Below are 27,883 nucleotides of genomic sequence, written 5' to 3'. Positions count from 1 at the left end.
GGTCGACTTTGATTGTGGGTATGAGATGCAAGTGAGCCACAGCCCCTACCAGTGTGTTCGGTTTTGCCTGCCAGATTTGCTGTTGGGGTAGCTGCGATTTTTGGGGTTTCATTCATGATTTGGAGTCTCTCAATCTTACTATCAAAGCTTAGTAGCAGTTCCTGCAATTCTTGCCAAGTGGTACTTGGCCTAGCCTCAATTTGTAAAACAACAGGCAAATAACTAGCATCAAGACCAGAGAGCACATTAGAAATCAAATGAGCTTCAGGGTATGGATCCCCTGCTAAAGTAAGAACATCAGACCAAGCTTTCTTTTGTCTAAGGTAATCAACCATAGATGTGTTACCTTTCCTTGTGGTCTGTATTGCTGTACGTGTATCATCCATTTTTGACTTGGAATGAGCTCCATAGAGATTTTCTAGAGCTTTCCAGAGACCTGCGGCAGTGGTGCATCCCATAACTTCTATTGTTATAGCTTCAGTCATTAAGCTATACAACCAACCCATGAGAAGTTGGTCACTCACAATCCAATGTTCATATTCTGGGTTGAGTTGGACACCAAAACCCACTTGACCATCAGCGGCTTCTGCAGGAACAAACTCAGGAAGGCAGGGCCGTGTGCCGTAGACAAATCCATCGAGTCGGTGGCCCCGTATTATGGTCGACACCATTGTCTTCCAGAGGGAATAGTTGTTTCGGTCAAGCTTGAGAGGAAATGGCTGATTCAAGGTATTGAATGGTTGTGTGAAGTTGGGAATATAGTTGGGCCTTGCTTGTGCAGTGTTGGAGGTGAGGGCAGCAGCTTGGCTAGATCCTGCAGCTGGGTTGTTGCTGGCAGCATTGTTGGCTGCGGTGGGAGTCTGAGGGAGGTCGGTTGACATTAGCGTTGGCCTAGCGTTGCTCTGATACCAAGAATGAATTAAAGCAGATTTGTATTTTGTAAAAACTCAGCTCAAAGAGAGGCTGGTGTAATGCATTGAATATATAGTAATTGTTACAAGAGTCTAGCCACTGTGATATCAACAGATGGCAGTACATACTAGGATGACCAATAATAGAATTGATTATACAATTGCAATGATTACTACACAGAAAACTATGTAACAGAATTGGGAATATTCCTATACTCCTGAGGTGCACGTTTGCAAAAGGTTGCTGGTGTTCTCTGTACTGAGGTGCAGGGGAGCAATTGTGTAGACTTCATTTCTTAACACTGTGTACTAATAAATTCAATATATATATTAGGATATATATATATAATTTCATGATATAGCAGCAAAACTACCTGGTAGAACAGACAACGAAGTGAAAAATTACTGGCACACCCACTTGAAGAAACGTTTCCACAAGCAGATGCAATTTCTACATAAGATTTCGAGATTACTATCAGTAATAATCAATCTCAAACATTTGAAGAAATTGATCTTTGTTTATGGACTGCATTGAGAGTTGTACTCAAGACCTTCCGCTCACTAAGCGGGTGCTCTAACCAACTGAGCTATGAAAGCTTCTTGTTCTATTCTTTTCACAAATATTATATAAGCAAACTTCAACTAAACAGTAGCCTTCAAACGCCAAATCTCTGTATAAATATACATATAAATGATTAGAGGGAGTACAATAGTGAATAACTGGATGATAATAATGAATAAAACAGAGCTATTTTTATTTATTAAAATTGATAAAAAGAGTACAAGAAGAAATTTTTAGGCTTATTGTTTACATAGTTGAATTTGTATTGCGTGAATCTAGGATTTGTTTATGCATTAACTCACCCAATACTTTGGCCCTATAAGGAATCCCCCCACATTTTTCTAAAACTTGTTGTTTCAATTCTTCTCCGTTTGGAGGATTGAAGGAGAGCTCATCTTTCTCCACCTCTTGCTTCTCCACCTCTTGCTTGAATATAGCCCAGCACATATCAGCACCCCTAAGGGGTAAAATCGGTATAACAGTTCTATCCTCATCCCCAAACATCTGTTTGGCCACTCGTTCGTTCCTGCTTGTGACTATCACTGTTCCTCCACAACCTTTCGGAAACCAATGTTCCAAACACTCCCCTTTCTTTAGGTCAGCACTATCATCACTCGAGCTCACATGTCCGTACCACTGGTCCAACACGATCAGGTACCTCTTGCTCGCCAATTCTTGGTGAAGAGCGCAGACGAGCTTATTCAGGTCGTCATTCCTTTGCATCAGCTCCCTCGCCTCTTCTTCGACTCCAAGCGAGGCCAAGATCCGTGTCGCTATCGCTATTTCGGGGCTCTTTCTGTAATCTTCATCCGACGGTCTGGGCATTGTGACCCAAACCCTCGGTAAGAACCTCTTCTTCACCTCTTCGTCGTCGAAAACGATTGCGCAGAGTGACGTTTTCCCGATCCCTTCTGCTCCGACAATGGCGATCGCCTTGAATCCGTCGTCTTCGTCACTTTTTTGCCGGAGAACCAACCTCTTCAGCGTCTCCAAGTGTTCTTCGAACCCATGAATTTTTTTCGGGTCGACTGAGCGATACATAGTGGGAGTGGTTCGTCGCTGGGAAATATCATCTTTCCGCCATGAATTTGCGTCCCCGTTAGATAGAGTATTCACTTTCTCGGGTTGAGGTAGTGCAGAACGGAGTTCTGCCTTAATTTTGTTTAGCTTGCTCTTGATGCTGATGTCGGGAAAGTGAAAGCTGCGTTTTTTGGTGGACATATTCTGGCATTCGGTCAACAAATCGTCGAGGCTGTAAAGCTTTTCCTTGAACGAAGGCTGACCCAATTGTTTCACCGGTTGGGCTGAGTTGGGGTCGAGAAGTTTTTCAAGCAAACTGTGTATTTCTCGGAATTTGGTGAGCATTGGGATTTTGGAACTGTTATTGCTCTCTTTCCCCTCGAGGCCTTTTTTGAGTTTATCCATCAGGTATTTTTCAATATCCCTTTCCATGGCAATAACAACACAAAACACACTTTTTAATACCTCTTCTTTGTCCAGAAATTCACTGAAAGTAGATTCAGTCTAAATAGCAGTAGTAGTAGAGGTGTTCAAGAAAGGCAACTCACTTTTTTTTGCTTATCACTCATCTTGTTTTATCAATTTTTTTTAATAAGGTAGAAATTGTGGCTGTTTGATTGTCACATCTCACTGTATAAAGCTAAACTTTCATTACTTATTCTGCCAGCAAAAAGTTAAAAAAAAATCTGTCCTTTTCCAAAGTCTGTCCCTATGTCATAAAGCCACCTCGGGGCTCATGCCCATCCTCCAATTTCCAGGCAATGAAAGGAGAAAAAACGCTGCAGTCCAAAAGAGAGGAAAATAATAAGTAATTACTATTTATTCGATACAAAAGAATTGTTCAACACATCGGATTAGAACTTTTATAATCAACTTTTCAACCCGTGTGTATTATACCTAAATGCACAAGATATCGATTATATTAACATGTGGACAATGGTTACTAGTTATTGTGGTTGGTGGTAGACTTTGAAGGATTGACTTGGGAAGACTTGGAAAAAAAGTACCTTGTTTTTGTCGGAAGAATGCTCTCGGTTGCCTTTGAATTTGGAAAGTTGGTGGTACAACTTTTTTTAGCTTTCATGTTCATCTTCACAGTGGCTTGAAGCTTTTCCTGCTCTGAGTGATAAACTTTTCCGACAACAACAAAAATATATTCCAAGGTTCTTTTGCATATGTTTCTTTCTCATTTTTTTCGTTCATTCCTTCTGGAATTCTGGTTTGTGCTAATTTACGAAATGTTGATTCCTGGATTGTATCATTTTAATTTAGGTTAATTCCAAATAGTTTTGTTCTATATAGCTTTGCGTCCACTAGGAACATGCTAGGAGACATTGTTTTTTCGCTTCATGTTTTCCAAAATATATATTTCATTTTTAAGATTACGTATGCCTGTTCTCAAATAACATGATCTTTTTTGTTTCCTTCAGTTCAAGAAATTATATGAAAATTTATATATTATGGGAAGTCAAGTAGAAATTTGAATGATCTGATGTCCATTTCTTTGCTCCTCTCATATGTAATCCGCACTAGAAAGAACATGATTTTTTTCTTTTAGATTTTTTCATTTTTATGGTGCTATTAAAATATTAATGAAGACAACTTTGTGCCAGAAAATCAACAATGGGCTTAGCGACAGTGGACAAAGTGAAAGAGGAAATACTTCAGCTGTTGAAGGATGGCGATGTGACAACAATCATTCTTGAAGGGAAACAAGGAGTGGGAAAGACGAGGATGGCAAGAGAGATACTCAATCAAACTGAGAGCATCTACGACTTTCTATGGGTATCTCTAAATAGAAAGTACAGTAAGCAAATTTTACACAAGAAAATTGCCCAAGCGCTGTCTCCTTCCCCTAATGACGAGGACTGGGAAGAAGATGCCGAGGAAGGGAAGCAAGAGAAGCAGAAAACTTTGAAACAGAGACTAACTATAAGGCTTAAGGAAAAAGCTCCTGAAGGGAAGAAATCGTTTCTATTAATTCTGGATGATGTTCCTCCTAAACAGGATGAAGAAGACATTATGACAGAACTTAACACCCTGCAGTCTAAATCTGAGCAAATGTTTAAGGTTCTTATAACTAGGCGAGAGAATGATGATGAGCTTACTGGTACGGACTTGAAGAAAAAGAGCTATAAGGTGTGCCAACTAAAGCCTCTGGAAGGGAAAGACTCCTTGATTTTATTCAAAGAAAATATCAATCATGCTCCGGGGATGGTCATTTCTGATTCAGATCTTACACAAGCTGTTATGCACATCAGCTCAGGTATCCCTGCAGCTATCATCACCATAGCAGAAGCCTTAAACTCTATTAGACAAGATCACTCTGAGATATGTATTCTAAGTGTTTTGAAAGAAGCAGCTTGTGATCAGGAATCAGCTTACCGCTTGACTCATCGTGTATTGAACTATTGGTGTAATATGTTGCCTGACAGCATAATGGTTAACTGCTTTCGGCATAGCATGCAATTTTTCTGCAGACATGGTGGGGTGCATTACAATGAGTTGATCAGCCATTGGATTCTAGAAGGATGTCTTGGAAATGTTGATCAAATTCAAAAAGCGTATGAGCAAGGACACAATGTTTTGATGGAGCTTATAGGTCGTAAAATGCTTACAAAGCAGGAGATTGATGTAGTTGTTATGGAGGGATCAGTTTTGTGCTCAAGTGGTTGCTGCCAATCATGTTGTAATCAGAATACAAGCCTTGGACTGGCTAATGTGTTTGAAGATGAAAAGTGGCAAGGATTTGGGAGGATCACACGGACAGTTGGTACGATCAAATCACTAAGCAGCTGGGAAGAGGTCTCCACTATATTGATGGATGGAAGTCATTTGTATAGCGAAGACACCAAAACATTATTTCAGTCCATGCAGGGACTTGAAGTATTTTCTGTATTTAATCCCTGGTTCAGAAATTTGTCCTGGTTTGACTCCAGCACGAGCAAACTTCTTATGCTTGTGCTCAGAGGTTGTCATTCATTGGAGAATATTGATGACATTGATAAACTTAGAAGCTTATGTGTTCTTGAGATATCTAGTGGTTCCTTGACAAGCATCCATGATGATGTATTTAGCAACATGGATAACCTCCGGAGTATTAACCTCTCCTTCACAAATATCAAATCACTGCCTAAATCTCTTTTCAAGCGAGGAGAACTGCGTTATCTCATCCTTAGAAGGTGTTCTCAATTGGAAAAATTGCAAAGCCTTGAAGCATTAAAAAACCTTGAGGTAATTGATCTTTCTGGTGCCACTTCTTTGACGGAAATCGAAGGCAATAACTTCTCATCATTGAAAAAACTTAACATGCTTAATCTTTCCGAATCCAAAATTAATTGCTTACCTTCTCTTCCCAATGTCGGTGATCTTACTCAGCTCCTATTAAGTGGTTGTTCATACTTGACAACACTTTCTAATCTGGAAACACTGTCTAGGCTTCAAGTTCTTGATCTTTCTGGTGCTAGAAGATTAGAGAAACTTGAAAAGTCGTCGTTAGAAAATATGAAAGAGTTAAAGATACTTAATTTATCTGGAACTGCTATTCGGCAACTCCCAAGCACAAGAAGAATGGAAAACCTCGAAGTATTAGATCTGTCTGGTGCCATTGATTTGGTTGAAATTGAAGATCAATCCCTTAATCATCTAAGGTTCCTTCGAATTCTCAACATCTCAAAAAGCAAACTTAAAGAGTTGCCACAGGTAAATGCTCTCGAGGAACTTGAGGTGCTTAATCTCTCAGGTTGCAGCTCCTTGAAAGTAATAAAAGATGAATCATTTGAGAAATTGTCTCGCCTTCAGATACTTGATCTTTCAGAGACTCAAGTAAAATTTCTTCCAACCCTTTGCAAACCCTGCAACCTCAGTCGCCTCTCACTTAGAAGTTGCACAAACTTGACAATGCTTACATCTCATTTCTTGGAGGGTATGACTCGCCTTGAAATTCTTGATTTATCTGGAACCCAACTTGAAGAATTACCATCCATGTCGCAATTCAGTCAGCTTAGGCAGCTTAAACTAAGAGAATGTTCACCCTTAAAGGATGTTCAATCTCTGGATTCTCTGAAACAGCTTGAGATTCTTGATATCTCTGGAACAGCAGTTGGGTGTTTGCCATCCTTGGAAACTTGTAGCAAGCTCCAACAACTGTTGCTGAAGGATTGTTCACAAATAGAAGGTCTCCTGGGTCTTGGATCATTAAGTCATCTAGAGGTTCTTAATTTATCAGGAACTAATATAAAAGGGTTCCCCTATGAGATCGCTGAGTTGTGCTGTTTAAAACATGTAGATCTGCCAGACTTAAAGGATGTGGATGAAATTGATTGGGGAAGAATAAAACATCTGCCAGAGGAGGTAAACTGGGATGGGTGTGGCATCATGAAGCCTGACAAAATTTCTAGGGAGAGCAACATCATTTCCATGTCTCTGAGTGGAACCAGCTTTTTCAACTTTTTGGAGAAAAACCCAATGTTATTGGAAATGGTTACTAAGAAATTTCATCTCTCTGTTGGTACTCCCAAGAAGCAAAGTAAAGATGGAAATATCAATTCCTTCGAAGGTGAAACTTTCTTCAAAGACGTCTATTTCCATATGAGACATATCCCTAAAGATGCAGACCAGTTTCTGGAGATCTGCGGATCATATTCTTTGCCTGATGGTTTCGAAATCATCCTCAAGCATACTCAATATTTGTCTTTGATTGATAATAACCTTATAAAATGCTTATCAGAACTTGGTGATGCTAATGTGCGGTCAATGATAGGTTGTTGGATAGAAAAATGCTCCCAAATGGAAAGCATTTTTTCTGGAAAAGAGGAAGGCAGCAGAATGTGGAAAAATTTGGAGATACTGTGGATCTCAAATGTTCCAAGCTTGAACCGTCTATACAGTGGGAGTCAGCAAACTATGGGCTTTGAGAACCTAAAGCACTTATATATTAACTGTTGTCCAGAGATAGAACATGTTTTTTACACTTCCCAGCTGCCAGAAAATCTTGAAACTATTCATGTTAAGTTTTGTGACAAGTTGAAAACTTTGTTTGAATGGAAAACAGAAGCAGGGTCATGTGAACTGCAGAAGCCACTAAAGGTGTGGCTATTCGAACTGCCTGAGTTTACGAGCCTTGGGATGCAGTTTCACCCGCTTCAACAACTGATTGTTCGCCATGAGAATTGTCCTAAGTTCAAGCTGGAATCATCCACTTCCGCCAATGGTGATCTGAGTTAAGCTTTTATCATGTAATAATTAGTTATTGAATAAAAATCCTTTTCCACATGTGAATTTCACTATTCTTAAAGAACAGAGCTGCTTTAGCTTTTCATCCTTGTAATTGGGAGATGTTTTTCTCGTCAGTCATCAACCCAAATGTACGAGGTTGATAAACGACATGCCACAAAGCATAGGTCTCTTTTGTCTGCCATTGTGCAACACTGCATCTGATTCATCCTTGTACTAAAATACGTCTGGACATACAAGTACAACAACACCATGCAAACGAAACAACAGATTTTTTTACTAAAATCACATCACCATTGTAACTGGTAAGGTTGTATTTAATATGGTAAATCTAGGAAGACATTGATGTGTATTTTTGGTAAAAATATGTGATCAAAGATTTCACTTTTAACTCTTGTCCCATCGGCAAAGTGTATAGTCGAATTGAACATTTTAAATGGAGTAGGTGAACGATTTCTTTTCTGAAACTAAAGAGGATTATAGTATTGTTACTACAAATCGCATCGCATCGGGACAAACTGATAATCCTCAATAGAAAATAAAATTGGAACGAAATTATCGATCAATTTTTTTGGCTGAGTTGCTGACTATGTCGCTCTCTTTAAGATATTTTGCGGCTCTACCCTAAGTGTGCACGGCAGTCTATCAACCACGGCGTCCCCAGGATAAAACAACCTCTGTATACGATTCCTCTCTGCACCGAAAGACTTCGCTCTCTTTACACCCTCAAGCTCAGAGAAAATTCGATTATAACTATGGTGATTTTTTTTCTTTCTATGTAAAAAATATTTTTCTGATCATCCTTATGTAAAGAAGACGATCGGTATAAAACGGTAAAAAAACGTTTTTCAAACGTGGGGAGGAAATATCGGATCACCTTTTACTACTTCCAAAAATCTATTTTTAAAATTAATTAATAAATAAATAATAAAAAATATTTATTTTATTAAATAATTTTTTTTCACAAAAAATAAAGTACAACACCACATCACCTCAATTCGATCAGGCGACAGTACGTGTGGTGGTCAAGTGTGTGATTCATCACCCATGCGCACAAAACTAGGTAGTCCTTGGGCCACACCCCAATGTATGACACTTACAACTTGTATACACTCCCAAAAAAGTATTTCAATTCTATATGAAACTTTTCTCATACCAGACACATCTATACATTTTCCAATACTAAATAATTCATTTAAAAAAGTTCCACCACAAACACATTATCCACCTTAGGGAAAAGATATATTCTCACGTGAAAAAGAAAAAAATAGAGAATCTAATAATTCTCTATTATTGAAGAGGAGGGGAAAGGACCAAACTTTATTGTGGACATTGACAGTGGACCCAAACGATGCTTCTGCTGTCTTGTTCAAATGATCAATGACTTTCTCAAGTATTTTGGATTAGAGATATGCATTGTGAATCAATTATTTTCTTAAACCCCACCACCAATGAGAGACCAGTTGGGCATATGTTGTGTGGATATTAGTTAGTTAATACAATATTTTTAAATAATGAAACTACACCGCTACATTTAGGCAGTTTTAACTTTCAGTTTAATAAATTTGGAATTATCAATGGTATTTCTAGTCTTAGTTCTTTGAAATTTCATATCAAATTCATTTTGTGTTTAGAACTGTGGACGCTCAATATTCCACGCCCATAAAAGAACCAAGACGTGCGCTAAGGTTCCTTAAAGGCCTAAATGCATGCTTGAGCCACGAGACGCTCGAGCCACAACCCTCTCGCAACAGCCTCGCATGCCTAGGACCGTGCCCCGCGAGATGATCTCGCGCGCCTAGGCTCGCGCCCCAGCAGGCCCTCGGCCTCGTGCAGCCACGCCCAAAGCACCCGTGGCCTCGCGCCCCAACAGGCACTCGGCCTCGCGCAACCACGCCCGAAGATCCCATGGCCTCGCGCCCTGAGCGAACCACACCATCATGTGGCCACGCAAGGGGGGGAGGGCCTCGTGAAGGGAACTCGTGAAAGGAATAGGGGCCGCACCTTTAGGTGGCCGTGCGGAGAAGGCCACACGAAGGAGTAGGAGCCACGCCATCAATAGGCCTTCCAAGGAGGCCCCGCGAAGGAGTAGAAGCCACGCTATGGCCATCAAAGTTTGAGTGGCATGGGAGCCACGCCGCCCGGTGGCCACACAAGGGAGTCGCGCCACCAAGGGGCTCGCGAGGAAGGCGTCTCGCCTCGCACCCTTATACATCTGTCGAGGCCACATGCCTATCACCTATGCTCGTGGGTGACCTCAGGGTGCTTTGGACATCTCATGCCAAGGACCCGAGAGCCTCGCCTCACGTCACGACCATTACATGCACCAAGTGTCCCATTCCCTATACCTTGAGACCCCAATGCTTAGAGGTTCGAGTACGAGTCAAATGGAACATACTTGTACGATCTAGTACTGGGTACGGCCCTTGAGACCCTGTATGTCGAAGTACGGACGCCCGTACCAGTGGGGGAGTGGGAATGCTGGGATAAGAGTTATGGTCCGTACGTCTACAGCCAGGAGTCAGAGTCGACACCACTACCACCTGCGCCACTATGCCTGTCACCACTCCTCAGACATGGGTACTGATGCGTGTCGTATTGCGTACCAAATTTAACAAATATTTTATTTACTCTCAAACCAATTATTTAGTATAACGGCAAATAGAGGTCGAACCCAAGGGAACTATATTCAGTTTATTATTCACAAAAGCTTAACAAAGTTAAATTGGAAAGGGGGGTTTTGGAAAGTAAAAGTAAAAGCAATAATTAAGAAAACAATTGGTAGCAAGAAGAGATTAACAACGAAGAGGGTTAAGAATTATTCTCCACCTCAGACAATCATGCATGAATATCAATAATGAATATTATTCCGATTCCCAATTAAACTATTAACCCTGTAGATAACGCTTAAGCAGTCAATTATCCCAATCTCCCTATCACAATCAATTACGGCTAAGCGCTCAATAATCAATTCTTTTTACCAAACAACAAACCTATTAAGCATATGATTCATTCAATTTGGGAAAAGCATTAACAACAGTGGAGATAGGTTAATCTAGGCAATAAATCAATGAAGCATTTAATTCATTTAACCTAGGTTCTATTCTTCATCACAATCAACAATGTTTTTGACCACATCATCAATTGCAATTTATCACAAACACTTAGAATCCTAAACTATTAGGTGAATAGAAATTCTAAGATGACAGTAAAATAATGCAAGCCCTAATTAGTTGTACACCCTAACAAGGAATCACAATATTTCATACAATAGGCATAGAAGAATAGAAGCAATTTAACATTATGGAAATCAAGAACAATATTCACATCTCAAATCAAACATTCATGTCTGGGTTTTGAATAACCCCTAACCTAAAAGAAACTTAGCCAACAATCATGATTAAAAACATAACCAGAATCAAAGAATAGAAGAGTTTAGAGAAGAAGAAAACTATTGAAAAAGTTGAATGCGATCCTCCTTCTTCTCCTCCGCTCTCTCTGTGTTCCTCTCTCTAAAATCGTGTATATAAACTCTTCTCACGAATATGACCTAATCCCCCTTTTATTTCCCGTCTAAAAATTAAGAAAAATCGAATTTGGATTTGAATTTTAACGCGTGCCGCGGCAGCCATATTTCCTTGCCGCGGCACGAGGCTTCAGATATGCGATATGGGCTTTTCGTGCCGCGGTATGCAACTTTCCTTGCCGCGGCACGAGACTCTCTGTTTCTCTTGTAGCGGCAGGGACTTTTCTCTGTAGCGGCAAGGACCTTTCTGATTTCCCTCGTAGCGGCAGGGACTTTTCCCTGTAGCGGCAAGCTCTCAGATTTCTGTACTTTTGTTCTTTTCTCGATTTTTCTCCTCTTTAACACTTTACTCCAATGGTTAGAATCCTACAAAATCATCATTCAACCAAAAATCATCAAAAATATACAATTATCCTTAAAAATAATAATTTAGATTAAATGAATCAAATTAACAAAACGATTCTAACTATCCCCAAACACACTACTTATGAACACAAAATCTGATAAGTAGAAAGGTAAACTTTATACAAAAATATACTTATCAGGTACGGACAAGTAGTGGAGACATCCTCCTAACGCCTGCCCCTGTACTGGATGCACGACCACAACCTCTGAAACCACTCTCCTGACAGAGTACTTGTGTACCACTTGGTCTCCTGGACCACCATGTACCCAGGGCCATTAGAGCCTACTATAAAATGAACTCTAACTCCACCTGAAGGGGGGTTGGAAAATTTACTGTAGCAAGTGCATGAGAGTGAATGAAATATTGATTTCTCCATTATTGTTCTGCTAGTGTTCTTGAGTTATTACTTAAATTTCTAAGGCTTTCTTATTGATAATCTTTACTTTGCAATTTTTTCCAACTTAACTTAGTTGACGAGTTCTTACCGTCAACAGTTTGGCGTCGTCTGTGGGAACGTCAGTTCCAAGCTATTGTTCTACCATTACTTCTGGCAAGAAGAAATGGCAAGACGTTCAAAGCGACTCAGGGAGCCATGAGAGGTAGAGGTCCACATGAACGGAGTCCAGCTGAAGGCCGCCATGAAGGACGCTCCTCTGCCCAGAGACGTGGAGCCCCCGAGGGACCCTGAGGTTCACGGAGGTGATAGAGAGGCCTCGTCACCAGCTGCTACACCTGGAGAAAGTCCTCCAAGAGCACCATCGGGAAATGCTAATGAGTTCCCTCTCCCAAAACCACCACAGGTACCGAACTCCGGCCGGCAGGACCCGGGCCCCTCTACCCGTAGGCATGATAAGCATCCCCGGGTCCATTCCGTGAGCTCGAGTTCGAAATCTCGATTCTATGAAGAGGAAATACGTGAGCTCCACCGTAAGAACCAAAGGTTGGAGACCACCCTGGAGAACATGCAAGAGGTCCTGAATGGCCTGTTGCAGGGTAAATCGAGCGTGACCTTGCCTAAGAGGAAGGAGAAAGGCCGGGAGGGGGTAGAGACCACCGTACCGGTAGATGATGGGAGAACCCGACACTCTACCAGTAACACCCACCGAGCGAAGCAACGCGAGCATCCTGAACCGCCTAAGCAGGCCATAAACTAGCGCCAAGGACCAACGCTGCCCCTCGCAATGAGGACGAGGTCACCTCTAAAAGAGCACCCTCGGATTTACGGGAGGAGCTCAATAAAAAGAGGGCGGGCAAAGGGACCACGCCCCCTATGGCGCCTTGAGAGGGCAAGGGAAAGGCGGACCTTAGCCCGTTCGTTTTGAGGGACTCTCTAAGCAAGAGGAGGCAGGACCTGGACACGGAAATGAGGAGCCTGCGAAGCAAGATCGTCACTGCATCAGGCGGCCAGGTTTTTGAGGAAGAATTCGACCACGAGTTGCCCTTTGTGATAGAGATTCAGGCCATCCAGCTCCCTGCCAACTTTAAAGAACCCAATATGACCCCCTACGAAGGAAACACGGATCCAAAGTACCACCTAGATGCATTTAACGACCTGATGAAACTGAGAGGGATTGGAAGTGGAGCCAAATGCCACTGCTTCGCCGTCACTTTGAAAGGACCCGCCTACAAATGGTTCAAAAGGTTAAGGCCGGGGTCCATCAGATCCTGGCAGCAATTTTCTGATGAATTCCTCCAACAGCACCATGCCGTGCGGGACTACACAATGCCAGGTACCAGCCTAGCCAACGTGAAGCAAGGGGAGAATGAGAGCCTGAAGAGCTACATTCACCAGTTCAATATGGAGGCCGCGAAAGTGGGGAGCCTAACCCGCCGAGAGTTAAAAATGGCAATTACAGCCGGAGTGCTCCCAGGAAGCAAGTTGTGGGACAACATGTTGAAGAAGGAAGTCACCGACTTAGATGACTTCTACGAGAGAGCGCAGAAGTACATTCGTGTGGAGGATGGCCACGCAAACCTAAAGGCAGGAAAGGAGGAGCCCCACGCGAAGCCCTCAGCTAACGACGGGTCGAATGTAACAAAGAAGAGAAGGGCATACGATGGGTCAAGAGATGACCAGCATAGGAAAACCAAACGGGGGAATGATCATAGGCAAGCAGCTTATACTTACTATACGAACCTCACAGATACCAGGGAGCACATTTACCTCACCAACGAAGATCGAGTTCCTTTCAAAAAGCCCCCACCAATGAGAAAGGACCGGTCCAAAAGGGATCACAGTAGATACTGCCAGTACCACAAGGATACCGGTCACACCACGGCAGAGTGTATCCATTTAAAGGAAGAAATTGAGGAACTCATTCGCAGAGGACATTTGGGCAGGTATGTGCGCAAGGATAACCAAAGGCCAGAAGAAGGAGTGTCCCCATCGCGGGCACGAGAGGTGGCCCCAGAAGTGCAAGGAGAGGTCAGGACCATCTTTGGAGGACCAGGATTCGGAGGCGATTCAAGGAAAGGGCGAGACAGGTATGCCAAGGAGGCCCGACGAAGTCCACCGCCTTGTGTTTTAAGTTTGGAGCAACGCCCCCCGAAGAGCTTCAAGGGAGAGAATGACTCAATAACTTTCACTAAAGAAGATGCGTAGGGGGTGCATTTCCCTCATAATGACCCCCTGGTGCTAACCGCCCAGCTTGCTAACATGAGGGTACATCGGGTCATGGTGGATAACGGGAGCTCTGTGGACATTTTGTATCAACCGACGTTGGAAAAGATGGGATTGAGCCTCCGTCACCTAAAGCCTTGCACTACGACTTTGTATGGGTTTACGGGAGATTCGATGCAACCCCTGGGAATAATCGAATTAGCCCTCACCATGGGGGAGCAACCCAGGAAAACCACCGTAATGGCTAACTTTGTCGTGGTGGATTGCACCTCAGCCTTCAATGCGGTATTAGGGAGACCCTCTCTGAGAGAATTGAAGGCGATAACTTCTGTGTATCACCTAGCTATGAAATTCCCAACCCCTGGGGGAGTAGCATGCGTGAAAGGGGAGCAGAAGGAAGCAAGGGAATGTTATAACATGTCCCTCCGCGCAGCCACCAAACCATCTATACCAATGACAATGGCTGTGTATGAAGGAGCGACCCACATAAGTTAGATCCGCACAAGATCGGACCCACGGGTTACGGAGCCTCTCGAGAAGTGCTACCAGCAAGGCTTCGGCTCTCAGTGCAAAAAGAACCTATGTTTAGTTTGTTCCTCGTTGTTTTAGCTTAAGTAAGTAAGAATCAAATAGGCTACCTAGGTAACCTCTTAATTAGATGTAACCCCCTTTTATTTACAAAGTTGGCTATAAACCGCGTGCTATGAATGAAACTGTTTGCTACTTCATGTGTTATTTTTCTTCGCTGCACGAGCATCAGCCAAAGTGACTGCCGAAATAAATTTCACCAAGCACTTGGGGGGCAGGACAGGAGGCAAAAACACGCAGCCAGCAAGGGGAACCTAAAAAGGGCTCCTAAAAAGGACCCTCTAACGGAGGCTCCTAAAAAGGATCCCTTGCCCCCCTAAAAAGGAGACTCCTAAAAGGGACCCTCTACCAAGAGGATCCTAAAAACAACCCTCCATCAGGAGGACCCAAAAGGGACCATGACCCTAAAAAGGACCCTTTAGCGGGGATCCCAAAGGGACCCCCTATATCAGGGCCTTAAGCGGAGTCCTTACAAGGCATCTCCTGAGATCACAAGGATTAGCTACCCTTGTGAACATCAAGGAGGCCATAGGGACTTACAAAAAAAAAAAATAGTAACGACAATAATAAGTCTAGAGCGGCCACCAAGCCATCTAGCCAATATATGGTAACGACAATAATAAGTCTAGAGTGGCCGCCAAGCCGTCTAGCCAAAAAGGGTCCCAAAAGAGACCCTTGCAAAAATAATACTATGCATAATGACGAGAAGGACGCTTCTCGCAACAAATGATAAGCGCACGCAAAAATATATAAGAGGATAGCTAGGACCCAAGGGGTCAAAATATCCTTATAAAAGTAATCAAAATGCGCCAGAAGAGGTCCCAATGAACCCTTTTAGATGGGCTCCTAAGGACCTCCAGCCTGGTAAATAAGTGAGGGGAACCAACCAAACCCCATCGTACAAGCTCAAAAGGGCCTTAAATGTAGTAAAATAAGAGATAAATAGCAACGCATGTATATATACAATGAAAAAGAAAGTTATGGAGACAGTACAAGAGTCACAAAAGAAAAAATAGTAAGAACGATAATATTACAACGACTCAAGCGAGCATACGTCTACTACGGGCTGGCAGAGGTGATGAAGCAACAACCTCAGGGCCTCCGGCCCCGGGCGCTCCACTCAGCCGCCCGGGTCACGGCATACTCGCCAAAAGAGGAAAAGTCGAAATTGGGGTCCTGCCTCCATACAACAAAGAGGGCGCGCTCTATAGACCTATGCTCAGTAGTCGCCCTCTCCTGCGACGTAGCAACCTCAGCTCTAGCAGCTTCAAGATCGGTCTCTAGGGAGGAGACCCTCGCCTGTGCAGCAGCTGCGGTAGCCTGGGCACCCTGGAGCTCTTTCTCTAGCCTGGTAACCGTGTCCTGCAGCCTCGAGGCCTTGGCAACCACTTTCTTCCTCCTTATTGACGAGTTGGCGAGTTTGGCCTGAACCCTTGACAATTTGTCCTTTGTTTCATTAAGATCTCTCTCAAGCTCATGAGCCCGTGCTACGGGGCGGTCTCTCTCGATGCATGACGCGGAGAGATTGCCAGCTGAGTCGGCAAACCGCATTGCCACAGTATAGGCCTGCGCAAAAAAGTTAACAATGGCAAATAATAAGTGACAAAAGCAAAAGATAGGTACATAAACACCTATACATAATAGGGCCGACGCGAGGTGGAGGAACTCACCCAAGTCATGGTACGCCTCAGGTTCTCCCCAAGGTCCATCTGAGCAACATTCCCAAGGCCATTCCAGTTAGATACAGGGAGGCTCGAGGCAAGTTGGGTGTATCACTACCCATAAGACATCGCCATCCGAGTCACCCAGGGCTCCCCATCCGCACCAGGGGCACTCGGCTGGATGAGGACGGACGACCCGCTCGCCGAAACGGGAGGGGGCGCTGTGAAGGTGGAAAACTGAGGCTCTGGCAGATCAGAGGGAGGCTCCGGAAGGTCGGCGAAAAAAGCCCCTGATGGACCAGGGTCGATAGGAGCTTGAATAAAGGCCTCGTAGCCCTTAGGGTCAGGGCAAACATAACATCCCTGGGCGACATGCTGGCTTCGTGATGGAAAGGCTATGTCCTGATCATAAGAGTTGAAAGGGGGGCATCCCTCGGGGGATGAGGATCGCTGGCGAGGTCCCCCGCGTTCAAGGGGGGCTTCCCCCGGCTCATCCTCAGCCTCACCTTTGTCTGGGAAAGGCTCTGCCAGCGTAGCTATTGTCTTATTTGACCCAGAAATTGGCCACAGGAACTTGGGGTCCGAAACCGGGGACAGCTAATGAAGGTTGAGATTTTCCATGGTGAATAAGAATGCCGCCTTCTTCATGGCGGAGTCAACATTAATGAGGTCATTCACGGCGTCCGCCTCCGACCCAACGACCACAGGAACAATAAATTGCTCTGCATGATCCACGCCATGGACAATACAAACGTAAGTACAAAATGGTAAGTTCTAACAAAAAGAAAAAGGAGGACCAAGGTACTTACTGGGTGTAACGCCCTGGCTACCCCAGAACAGTTACGGTGAACAATGAACCGGAAATTTGACCTGCTACCCGAGTCCTTTGGTTAAAAACGTGATCTAAGTGTTACTATTAGGTTAAGGTGAAAACCAGAAAAAAGAAAGGATACATTTCGTTAAGTAAATAAACTGCTCATGAGCCTTTCATAATGTTTACAAGCTGTTCAAAGTACAAAAGAGTTGCTACTGTTTCAAATTTACAGTCCCCGCCGGCCTAAGCGGCAAAAATAGGGTAAACCCCTAGTCCCTCTGAGAACTCCCTGACCGTGGTGGTCAAGCGGCCCAATATGTACACAACATCGCCCAAGCTCTCCACTCAGGGTTGGGTGAGCCTCTCTTTCCCTTTGCCTGCACCACATATCACCCATGAGCCAAGGCCCAGCAAGAAAACACAATAAAGCATGATATAATATCAACAACAATCATAATAATTGTTCAGGATCAACAGTCCAAGAAGATAGGTGACAATAGCCAAAAGTCACAATAATGGGTACAGCTCCCTCTTGGCCATGTGACGATAGGGTCACCAGGGCTTAGCCGATAGTGGTTCTTCCATAAGTTTGATCAGGACAGGAGCATGGTGATTGGTCACCAGCATAACCTTCCTCCCGACTCTAGAGTCGTAACTATGGACAGCGTCCCCTAGCCATGTGACAAACGGTCACCGAGGTCATATACCTTGGCTATGAACATCTGGTCTTAGACCAGGCAAGTGCTTATAAGTTCTTCGACCTTAGGGTCGGTCCCACATTAATGCCATAGAGCCATTCAATGCATGTTCATCGACTTTAGGGTCGGTCCCTGACTAGTCAGTGCCATAGACAAGTAATCAGCGTTCAATAGAATTTAATATGCAATCCATGTCCACATATATCAACCAACATGCCTCAATATCAAACCATGCATGTCATATACCTATACAGGGCGCAACTGTATTCACACACTGTTTTCTTACCTCTGGTTCGAGTGAGAATTGTTATATGAACGACTTTTGAGAACGATCAACCTTTAAATTCCTTGACGGTCACCTGGTCATAACCAAAATATAGGATTCATCAATAAAAATGATAACTGAGGGTTCCCAAACCGAAACCCAGCCTCTAAGACACCAAGCACTACCCAATCGAGTACTAGGTACAACCCCGAGGCCTAAGGTTTGAATCCCCAAGCTAAAAACATGATTCTGGCCAAAATGACCTTGAGGGCCGCAGCCCTCCCCGGCTGCGCCGCGGCGTGCCCTCCAGACAGAGAGGGCCTTCCCTGCCAAACGCCAAGGGCCGCGGCGCACCACAGCCGCGCCGCGGCACCTAGCTCAGACCAGCCATAAAGGCTGCACGCACCAGAAATTCTCCCCTGTGTTTTTCCTCTCAAACCAGCCCTTCAAACCAACTCAAAACCTCCTCCAAACACCCATTTTAATCTCTAAACACCTCCCATAACTCACCCTCATCAAACCCAAACTTATCATCAATTAAAACCTCTTCAAATCCAATCTTCCAACAAGAATCAAAACTGAAAAAAAACTAAAGAGAAAAGCAGAGCACAACCTAAATTAGTGACTAGAACTCACCTTGAAACCAGCTTTGAACCTTCCTCAATAGCTAAACCAAGTCCACTAACTCAGCCCTTGGATTTCCTAGCTTGAATCCCCACCTAGAGCTCAAGAACACCAAAGAAGAAATTGGAGAGGTGTGGTGTACGGAAAGGAGAAAATCTCTCTGTTTTACTCTGTTTAATCCACAAGCTTCTACAGCCAGCAGCCAACTTAAGTCATATATATCCAAACCTAAATGACCAAAATACCCTTAAGTCATCAAAAGCTTCTCAAACTATTCTAAGGGTAAAATTGGTACTTTCCACTTATCCCGTTAATCATAATTAACGCTTCCCAATTCCCACTAATCTCAATATTCTCAAATACCAATATTTCATATCCCGTTACCCCAAAATCCCCGGTAACGCTCTATCCATTTAAAATCACCCCGAGCCCTGAACTCAAACCAGTTATGACCAAACCGATAAATCATATTTAAAGATCGTCTCATGCCGAGATACTCAAACCAATCCACATTATAATGTGGTCTCACACCATATCATTTACATACAAACAAGTATACAATTATGCCCTCAGCGGGCCAAATTACCAAAACACCCCTGTAAGCAAATGTGGACTCACATGCATGCATTTAACATCATATTATAATATAATTCTCATAAACATGCATAAACACATTTAATAGCATAATTAAACAGTTATGGCCCTCCCGGCCTACTAATCCGGCCATAAAACCATATTAGGGAATCCGGGGTATTACATTGGGGGTGGCGCGAAAGCGCTCGCGGACTGAGAGAGGGCCCTCTACGAAGAAAAATTCTCGTTTCCAAGCCCCCGAATTGGACACTGAGTCATCTATCAATGGGAGCTCGTTATTGGCCTTTTGCAAATAGTAGAAGCCCTTGGACTTGGGAGAGGCCATGAGGTTGTATAGGAAGTGCACCTCTTGCGCCGTAGGAGCACGTTTAGCCAGTTGCTTGAACACCACAAAAAGGCAGCTCAAGGTCAACCAACTGTTGGGTGACAGCTGAAGGGGGGCTAGGTCGAAATAGTTAAGGACCGCTACGAAAAACGGGTGCAAGGGGATGGTGCCACCCGCCTTCAAAATGTGCTCGCTAAGAGCCACGAGGTCGGGCCTGGGGCGGTCGGCCCGGCATGTCTCCAGAGGAGCGTATAAGGCGTATTCTGGGGGAACACGATAGTACTTCACAATTTCTTTCAATTTATTCTCGGACACATGTGACACCAGCTCGGACGCCAGTAAAGGAGCATCGTCCTCTTCATGGACAGATACCTGTCGTCGTGCCCTCGGCATATCTGCAAAACCAAAAGAAAAATGTGAGGAAGGAACAGAACACTTGACCCTCCATTTTTTCTTCCTAGCAAGGGTCTTCCATCGAGGGAGCGATCGCGGGAGTGCTAAGCTAGGAAAAACCGAGACTAGGGGCTGAGGAGAAGCAGAGGCAGCCCCATGACAGTCGTTAGGCGAGGATGGGCTAGAAGGCTCAGGCGGAAGGTGTTCCTCCATAAACTCCAACTCCCTCTGCAACTCTAAGAGGGTCATCCTAAGGCTCGCTACATGGTTATTAAAGTCCAGGGGGACAGGTGCTCCGTCTCCTCTCAACACCGAGTCAATTTCGCTCTCCACCCCCCAAATTTTACGCCTAAGTTCAGCCATGTACTCAAGATGGCGGATACGGGCCTGCCTTAAGGAGTCATAGTCCTGGTAAGGGTTTCCCTCAGGGGACTCTGAGTCAGAGGACAAGTCAATAAACTCAACCCCTGGAGGTATGTCGGACGGGCCGTCACTGTCCATGAGACCTCGTCCCGAAAGCGAAAAGGGGTTCACATATAAATGAGGGGAAGGCTACAAAACACAATGGAGTATGCTTAATATCTCTAGATGCAAACGTCCTAAATGGCCCACTACAGGGTATAAAAAAGAGGGGCACGCCCGTGATCAAACGCACTACAAGCTCAGGCCAAGATATCCCATCCCGAGTAATGCTAATTTGGACCCGATAAATGTAAAAAAAAAAACGGGGAAATATACCTCTAGCAGATAAGATGGAGTGTTGTCAGGGTTGAAAGGAGGTTGAGGGCCAAAAAGCGCCAAAGGGTCGAAAGTACACGTCTGCAAGAATAGACCAAAAGGATGTGTTAGCCTCCAAATTGACATGCCAAAAATTAGCTTATATATAAAAAAAAAAGGTGAATGATGAAAATGAAATGAAAAAATAAAATAAAGGGAACTATGGCAAAAGTGAGGTTGTGGGGATTGAACCCCTTACCTCTTGAAAGAGGAAGGATTCTCCAAACCACTAAGCCAAGGAAGTAAGGTGAAAATAATAGGCCTTGCATGAAGGCCTATTTATAAGGATCAAGGAGAATAGTATACAAGAGCACCTAAAGGTACTCTCCTAGACTGGGGAGCAAGTGTGGATGCTCAATATTCCACGCCCATAAAAGAACCAAGACGTGCGCTAAGGTCCCTTAAAGGCCTAAATGCATGCTTGAGCCACGAGACGCTCGAGCCACAACCCTCTCACAACGGCCTCGCATGCCTAGGACCGTGCCCCGCGAGATGATCTCACGCGCCCAGGCTCGCGCCCCAGCGTCGTGGCCTCGTGCCCCAGCAGGCCCTCGGCCTCGCGCAGCCACGCCCGAAGCACCCGTGGCCTCACGCCCCAGCAGGCCCTCGGCCTCGCGCAGCCACGCCCGAAGCACCCGTGGCCTCGCGCCCCAGCAAGCCCTCGGCCTCGCGCAGCCACGCCCGAAGCACCCGTGGCCTCGCGCCCCAGCAGGCCCTCGGCCACGCGCAGCCACGCCCGAAGCACCCGTGGCCTCGCGCCCCAGCAAGCCCTCGGCCTCGCGCAGCCACGCCCGAAGCACCCGTGGCCTTGCGCCCCAGCAGGCACTCGGCCTCGCGCAGCCACGCCCGAAGCTCCCGTGGCCTTGCGCCCCAGCAGGCACTCGGCCTCGCGCCCTGAGCGAACCACACCATCATGTGGCCACGCGAGGGGGAGAGGGCCTCGTGAAAGGAATAGGGGTCGCGCCTTTAGGTGGCTACGGAGAAGGCCACGCGAAGGAGTAGGAGCCACGCCATCAATAGGCCTTCCAAGGAGGCCTCGCGAAGGAGTAGAAGCCACGCTATGGCCATCAAAGTTTGAGTGGCATGGGAGCCACGCCGCCCGGTGGCCACGCGTCAAGGGAGCCGCGCCACCAAGGGGCTCGCGAGGAAGGCGTCTCGCCTCGCACCCTTATACATCTGTCGAGGCCACATGCCTATCACCTATGCTCGTGGGTGAACTCAGGGTGCTTCGGACATCTCATGCCAAGGACCCGAGAGCCTCGCCTCACGTCACGACCATTACATGCACCAAGTGTCCCATTCCCCATACCTTGAGACCCCAATGATTAGAGGTTCGAGTACGAGTCAAATGGAACATACTTGTACGATCTAGTATTGGGTACGGCCCTTGAGACCCTGTATGTCGAAGTACGGACGCCCGTACCAGTGGGGGAGTGGGAATGCTGGGATAAGAGTTATGGCCCGTACGTCTACGGCCAGGAGTCAGAGTCGACACCACTACCACCTGCGCCACTATGCCTGTCACCACTCCTCAGACATGGGTACGGACAAGTAGTGGAGACATCCTCCTGACGCCTGCCCCTATACTGGATGCACGACCACAACCTCTGAAACCACTCTCCTGACAGAGTACTTGTGTACCACTTGGTCTCCTGGACCACCATGTACCCAGGGCCATTAGAGCCTACTATAAAATGAACTCTAACTCCACCTGAAGGAGGGTTGGAAAATTTACTGTAGCAAGTGCATGAGAGTGAATGAAATATTGATTTCTCCATTATTGTTCTGCTAGTGTTCTTGAGTTATTACTTAAATTTCTAAGGTTTTCTTATTGATAATCTTTACTTTGCAATTTTTTCCAACTTAACTTAGTTGACGAGTTCTTACCGTCAACAAGAACTAAAATAAAATTTAACCTCAATATATATGAATTCATTATTTTAAAATTACAATTAAAGACCCACCAGAGAGAGAGATTATATAAAAAATTTATTAAATATTTTTATTATGTTTTTATTATTGTAAAATTTAAATAAATAATGTTATATATAAAATAATGACATAAATATTGATAGAAGAGAAATATTATTATAATTTTTTATGTAGTCATATTATTTGTACATAAAGTGAGACACTCATATATATAAATAATGTATTTATAATATTTGTTGTTATTTAATATGAATATTTTCTTTTTAAAATATAAATGATAATTATTTTTAATAAAGTTAAGATTATGGATTATATATTATTATAATAATGATATTTTATAATATTTAAATTTATATTAATATAATTATTAAATATTTATTCTATCAAAATTTTATAAAAAATATAATTATATATTATTATAATGATAATATTAATATTATTAAAAAATATTTATTTTAATATAATTAAAAAATATTTATTTATAATATAATTAATAAATCTTTCTTAAGTTTATATTAATATAATTAAAAAATTATTTTTTAATTTCTTTTAAATGAATATTTTATTAAATATTTGTAATATTAATTAAAGTTAATAAAAAAACTATTAAAACAAAGAAAAATAGGGTTAAATACAAATATTTTTTTATATAGATTAGATATATATTTAATAAATTGATTAAATTATATTAGTAGTAATATTTAAACAATGCTACAATTAATTTTGGTATGTTTTGTAAATTAAAGAATTATTATTAGAATTTTCAAATTTAGTATTTAATTAAATATGCATCATAATAAAATGATATATTTTTTTTTTCAAAATTTAATGATTTGGATTTATCATTTTAGCACTTTATCAACATACTCTGACTTGCTACTAGAATTGTTTCATTAATCTCAACCTTTGAATTTAAATATTTTTTTATTCATTCGGATAATATACGAATTAATGAAAGAAAAAAAAACGATGACAATTCAAATTCTTCTGTACTCCTTCGAAAGAACGTTCTTTTGTCGTGTGTGTAAAATTTTATATGACTGGTTTATGGATGGAAAATTATGTTTTGAAAAGTTGTACTGAAATATATAATATAAAATTATGTATTAAAAATGCATTTTTTTAAAATTTGATTGGCTATATGTTTTTTTAATGATAAAATGATAAAATCATGATTTTCAAAGGGAAATTTCAATTTATATGCTTGATAAAAGTTATAATTACAAAAAAATACCAAGTATATTAAAAATTACAAAATAATGCTATATTTTGGCACTTTACCCAAAATGCCCTTTCCACTTCTTCGACCTTGCTCGATGGTGGTTCGATGATACTCGATGTCAGCTCGATGAGACCTTCAAAATCATGATTTTTCATGAAAAATGACTTTGCTCGATGGTGGTTCGATGGTAGTTCGATGGTGGTTCGATCGTGCTCGATACCAGCTCGATGAGACCTTCAAAATCATGATTTTTCATGAAAAAATGACTTTGCTCGATGGTGGTTCGATGGTAGTTCGATAGTGGCTCAATGGTGCTCGATGCCAGCTCGATGAGACCTTCAAAATCATGATTTTTCATGAAAAAATGACTTAGCTCGATGGTGGTTCGATGGTAGTTCGATAGTGGTTCGATGGTGCTTGATGCAATTCTTATAAGAGACATAATTTTCCACTCGGGTGTCCGTTTGGGGTGATTTTTTTTTTATTTTGGGTATTTTTTCAAGATCTACACGTTGGACATGTTAATATGCACATTTTTAAAGTGTAACACTTGTAAAAAATACAAAAGTACAAACATACCTCATGTTTAAGACATCTTTTGGTATATTTTTAAGTTTTAAACTTCCCAAATGTGCATATTAACATGCCAAACGTGTAGATCTTGAAAAAATACCCAAAATAAAAAAAAAATCACCCCAAACGGACATCCGAGTGAAAAATTATGTCTCTTACAAGAATTGCATCGAGCACCATCGAGCACTATTGAGCCACTATCGAGCTATCATCGAACCACCATCGAGCTAAGTCATTTTTTCATGAAAAATCATGATTTTGAAGGTCTCATCGAGCTGGCATCGAGCACCATCGAGCCACTATCGAACTACCATCGAACCACCATCGAGCAAAGTCATTTTTTCATGAAAAATCATGATTTTGAAGGTCTCATCGACCTGGTATCTAGCACCATCGAACCACCATCGAACCACTATCGAGCAAAGTCATTTTTCATGAAAAATCATAATTTTGAAGGTCTCATCGAGCTGGTATCGAGCACCATCGAACCAGGTCGAAGAAATGGAAAGGGCATTTTGGGTAAAGTGCCAAAATATAGTATTATTTTGTAATTTTTAATATGCCTAGTATTTTTTTGTAATTATAACGTTTATCAAGTATATAAATTGAAATTTCCCTTTACAAAATCCAATCAAGATTTTTAAGTGGGTCTCACTATTTTTAAATTCTAAAAACATAAAATTGATTCCAATATTCAGCCAATCAGGCACGGGAATGAAGTCAAGGTCACGGGAGTATTACAAAACCTATTGTTTACTACTTCTACTACTGATTAGTCAAGGTCAACTTTTTATCATAAAAATACCAAGAGATCGACGTCATTTTTGGAACTACATCGTACGTATGAATAATGAATATACAGATACTTAATATAATGATGATGATCAATTAGACTTAATTTTCTTAAGGCCAAGAAAATGGCAGAGCTACCGATCCCCGAGAAGGTGAAGAAGTTATGGGGTGTATGGAATCTCAGGGGAGGTATTCTACTAAGCCTCTTTATCCAAATTTTCTTGATGTTGTTTGCTTCTCGGCGCCAACGATCCAGAAGCTCATTGCTACGGATATTCATCTGGTTGGCCTACTTGCTAGCCGACTGGCTTGCCGCCGTCTGCATCGGACTAATCACCAAAACACAGATTGACTCTTGTAATGGCAAGGCAGATGATCACATTTTGGCCTTCTGGGCATCTTTCCTTCTCATCCATCTCGGTGGCCCAGATACCATTACTTCATTTGCTCTCGAGGATAATGAGTTCTGGGTCAGACACGTGATTGGACTCATTTTACAGGTTTTGGTTGCTGCTTACAGCTTGTTTCTGACTCTTCCGAATAACAAGTTATGGTTCCCAACACTCCTTATCTTCGTGGTTGGAACTATTAAGTTCGGAGAGAGAACTTTCGCTCTGTATTTGGCTAGTTCTGACCATTTTGCGGAGACCATTTTGCCGAAGCCGGAACCTGGACCGGATTACGAAGAGGCTATAGACGTTTACACTCAAAACAGGGCAGTCTCGGTCAGAACCCGTCCAGATCAGAAGAAAACGACGACACCAAATGTTGCAAATTTTCCCAAGGAAGATGAAGTACTCGAGGATGAGAAAGAGTACTCTTTAGATGAAAAGATTACACTCTTGGCAGAAGCACATGACAATTTCAAAAGCTTCAAAGGGCTCATCGTTGGCCTACTTCTAAGCTCCAAAGAACGAGAATCAAGCCGAAAATCTTTTCTCAAACGAAAACCTAAGGAAGCTTTTTTGTTGATAGAGTACGAGCTCAGCTTCATGTACCAAGTTCTCCACACCAAAGTGGTCGTAGTGCGTCGAAAAATCGGGTACATCCTCCGAATTTTAAGTCTTTTTTTCACAGTCGGTGCCTTAATGGTCTTCTTTATCGTGGAGAAACACAAGTTCGGTAGGTTTGATGTCGTTCTATCTTATGCCTTGCTATTTGGAGCCCTTGTTATCGATTTCTTTTCTGTTATTCATCTCATTTTCTCTGAGTGGACTCTTATTGCTCCTGACAAGAACTGGTGGAGAACAAGTGTTGCGAACATAGCCCTGAGAGGAAAAAGGTGGTCTGGGACGGTTTCCCAGTATGATATGATTAAGTATTGTCAAGATGAACGCACAGTACTAGTATCATGTGTCTACAAATTGGCTGTTTATCTTTGCATTATTAGGGGTATTCTAGACCGTGTCAAACTCTGGTTATATTCGACCACAGCAACTGTAGATACTAGTTTGAAGACGTTTATTTTTGAGGAGCTGAGAACAAAAGCTAATACTGCAAACTCTTTGAGGGGTGCCATGGAGGCGTGTTCACAAAGAGGTGATTGGGCTCTCTTGGAGACTTCTAACTACATTAAGCTTAAATGGAGTGTTGGGGAGTTTCAATATGCTGAAAGTCTTCTTTTATGGCATATAGCTACCGAACTCTGTTACAGTGAAAGTCCAAGTCTATGGGAAAATCAGAGTAAAAAACTTTGTAAACTACTTTCAGATTATATGTTTTCTCTTTCGGTCAAGCAAGGGTCTATGCTGGCTCCAGTTTTAGGAAACTGGCACATAGTGTTTCAAGATACTTGTGCGGAAGCCAAGAGATTTTTCCATAAGCACCAATTAGTGAGCCATTCGGAATCTTGTAAGAAAATTATTGACACGAAAACTAATTTAAGGCCTGCTGCTGTGAAAGGGAGCAAAAGCAAGTCTGTATTGTTTGATGCTTCTAAACTTGCGAAAGATCTTCAGAGCTTGGGCACAGGCCAATGGAGGCTAATGAGTCGAGTGTGGGTGGAATTGTTGTCGTACGCTGCCATAAATTGTAGACCAATTGTACATGCTCAGCAGCCTAGTAAAGGTGGTGAGCTTCTCACTTTTACTTGGTTACTTATGAATCATTTGGGTTTGGGAACTCAGTTCTATGAGCAGGAACTGCAAGATGGAACCAAACTGGTGGCAGTAAAGTAAGTTTTACTAATGTGTGACCAAGCAAGGGAATACCCATTTCACTCGAGGGAAAAAGAAGACTAGTAGAATCACAGAAATGATTTAGTCTTCTCTTAATTGCATTTTATGTTAAACAATGTACTTTGGCTATTAATGACAATAAACTCTTTAGTATGACTGGATGTGACT

At 42.8% G+C, this 27,883-nt stretch overlaps 3 protein-coding genes across 4 annotated transcripts; 2 read left to right on the top strand and 1 right to left on the bottom strand.

The window, feature by feature from the left end:
* Nucleotides 1-929: 929 nt before the first annotated feature.
* Nucleotides 930-3,111, bottom strand: LOC133794186 (probable disease resistance protein At4g19060). Its single transcript, XM_062231392.1, has 2 exons — nt 1,776-3,111; nt 930-1,582 (listed from the first exon to the last, which is right to left on the bottom strand). The coding sequence occupies exons 1-2, from the start codon at nt 2,923-2,925 to the stop codon at nt 1,554-1,556; spliced, it is 1,179 nt and encodes a 392-aa protein (XP_062087376.1). The 5' UTR covers nt 2,926-3,111; the 3' UTR covers nt 930-1,553.
* LOC133794185 (putative disease resistance protein At4g19050) lies at nt 2,784-8,200 on the top strand. Of its 2 annotated transcripts, XM_062231390.1 has the most exons (3): nt 2,810-2,901; nt 3,592-3,656; nt 4,107-8,200. In XM_062231390.1, exon 3 carries the CDS (start codon nt 4,117-4,119, stop codon nt 7,717-7,719), a length of 3,603 nt encoding a protein of 1,200 aa, XP_062087374.1. In that variant the 5' UTR covers nt 2,810-2,901; nt 3,592-3,656; nt 4,107-4,116; the 3' UTR covers nt 7,720-8,200. The 2 variants fall into 2 exon arrangements, with proteins under 2 accessions (XP_062087375.1, XP_062087374.1); XM_062231391.1 differs by lacking the exon at nt 3,592-3,656 and having other exon boundaries at nt 2,784-2,901.
* A 17,342-nt stretch (nt 8,201-25,542) lies between these two features.
* Nucleotides 25,543-27,876, top strand: LOC133794184 (uncharacterized). The gene has a single exon (XM_062231389.1). It carries the CDS (start codon nt 25,664-25,666, stop codon nt 27,713-27,715), a length of 2,052 nt encoding a protein of 683 aa, XP_062087373.1. The 5' UTR covers nt 25,543-25,663; the 3' UTR covers nt 27,716-27,876.
* The last annotated feature ends 7 nt before the right edge of the window (nt 27,877-27,883 follow it).

This window comes from Humulus lupulus, chromosome 8 (genome assembly GCF_963169125.1).
Source record: "Humulus lupulus chromosome 8, drHumLupu1.1, whole genome shotgun sequence".
Classification (NCBI taxonomy): domain Eukaryota; kingdom Viridiplantae; phylum Streptophyta; class Magnoliopsida; order Rosales; family Cannabaceae; genus Humulus; species Humulus lupulus.
Note: the sequence above shows the minus strand (reverse complement) of the source record. Positions and strands in the feature narration are given on the sequence as shown.

Coding starts and splice junctions, on each gene's coding strand:
- LOC133794186 (XM_062231392.1), bottom strand. CDS start 2,925: ATGGAAAGGGATATTGAAAAATACCTGATGGATAAACTCAAAAAAGGC. Junction 1,583..1,775: donor TTATAGGGCCAAAGTATTGG/GTGAGTTAATGC, acceptor ATATTTATACAG/AGATTTGGCGTTTGAAGGCT.
- LOC133794185 (XM_062231391.1), top strand. CDS start 4,117: ATGGGCTTAGCGACAGTGGACAAAGTGAAAGAGGAAATACTTCAGCTG.
- LOC133794184 (XM_062231389.1), top strand. CDS start 25,664: ATGGCAGAGCTACCGATCCCCGAGAAGGTGAAGAAGTTATGGGGTGTA.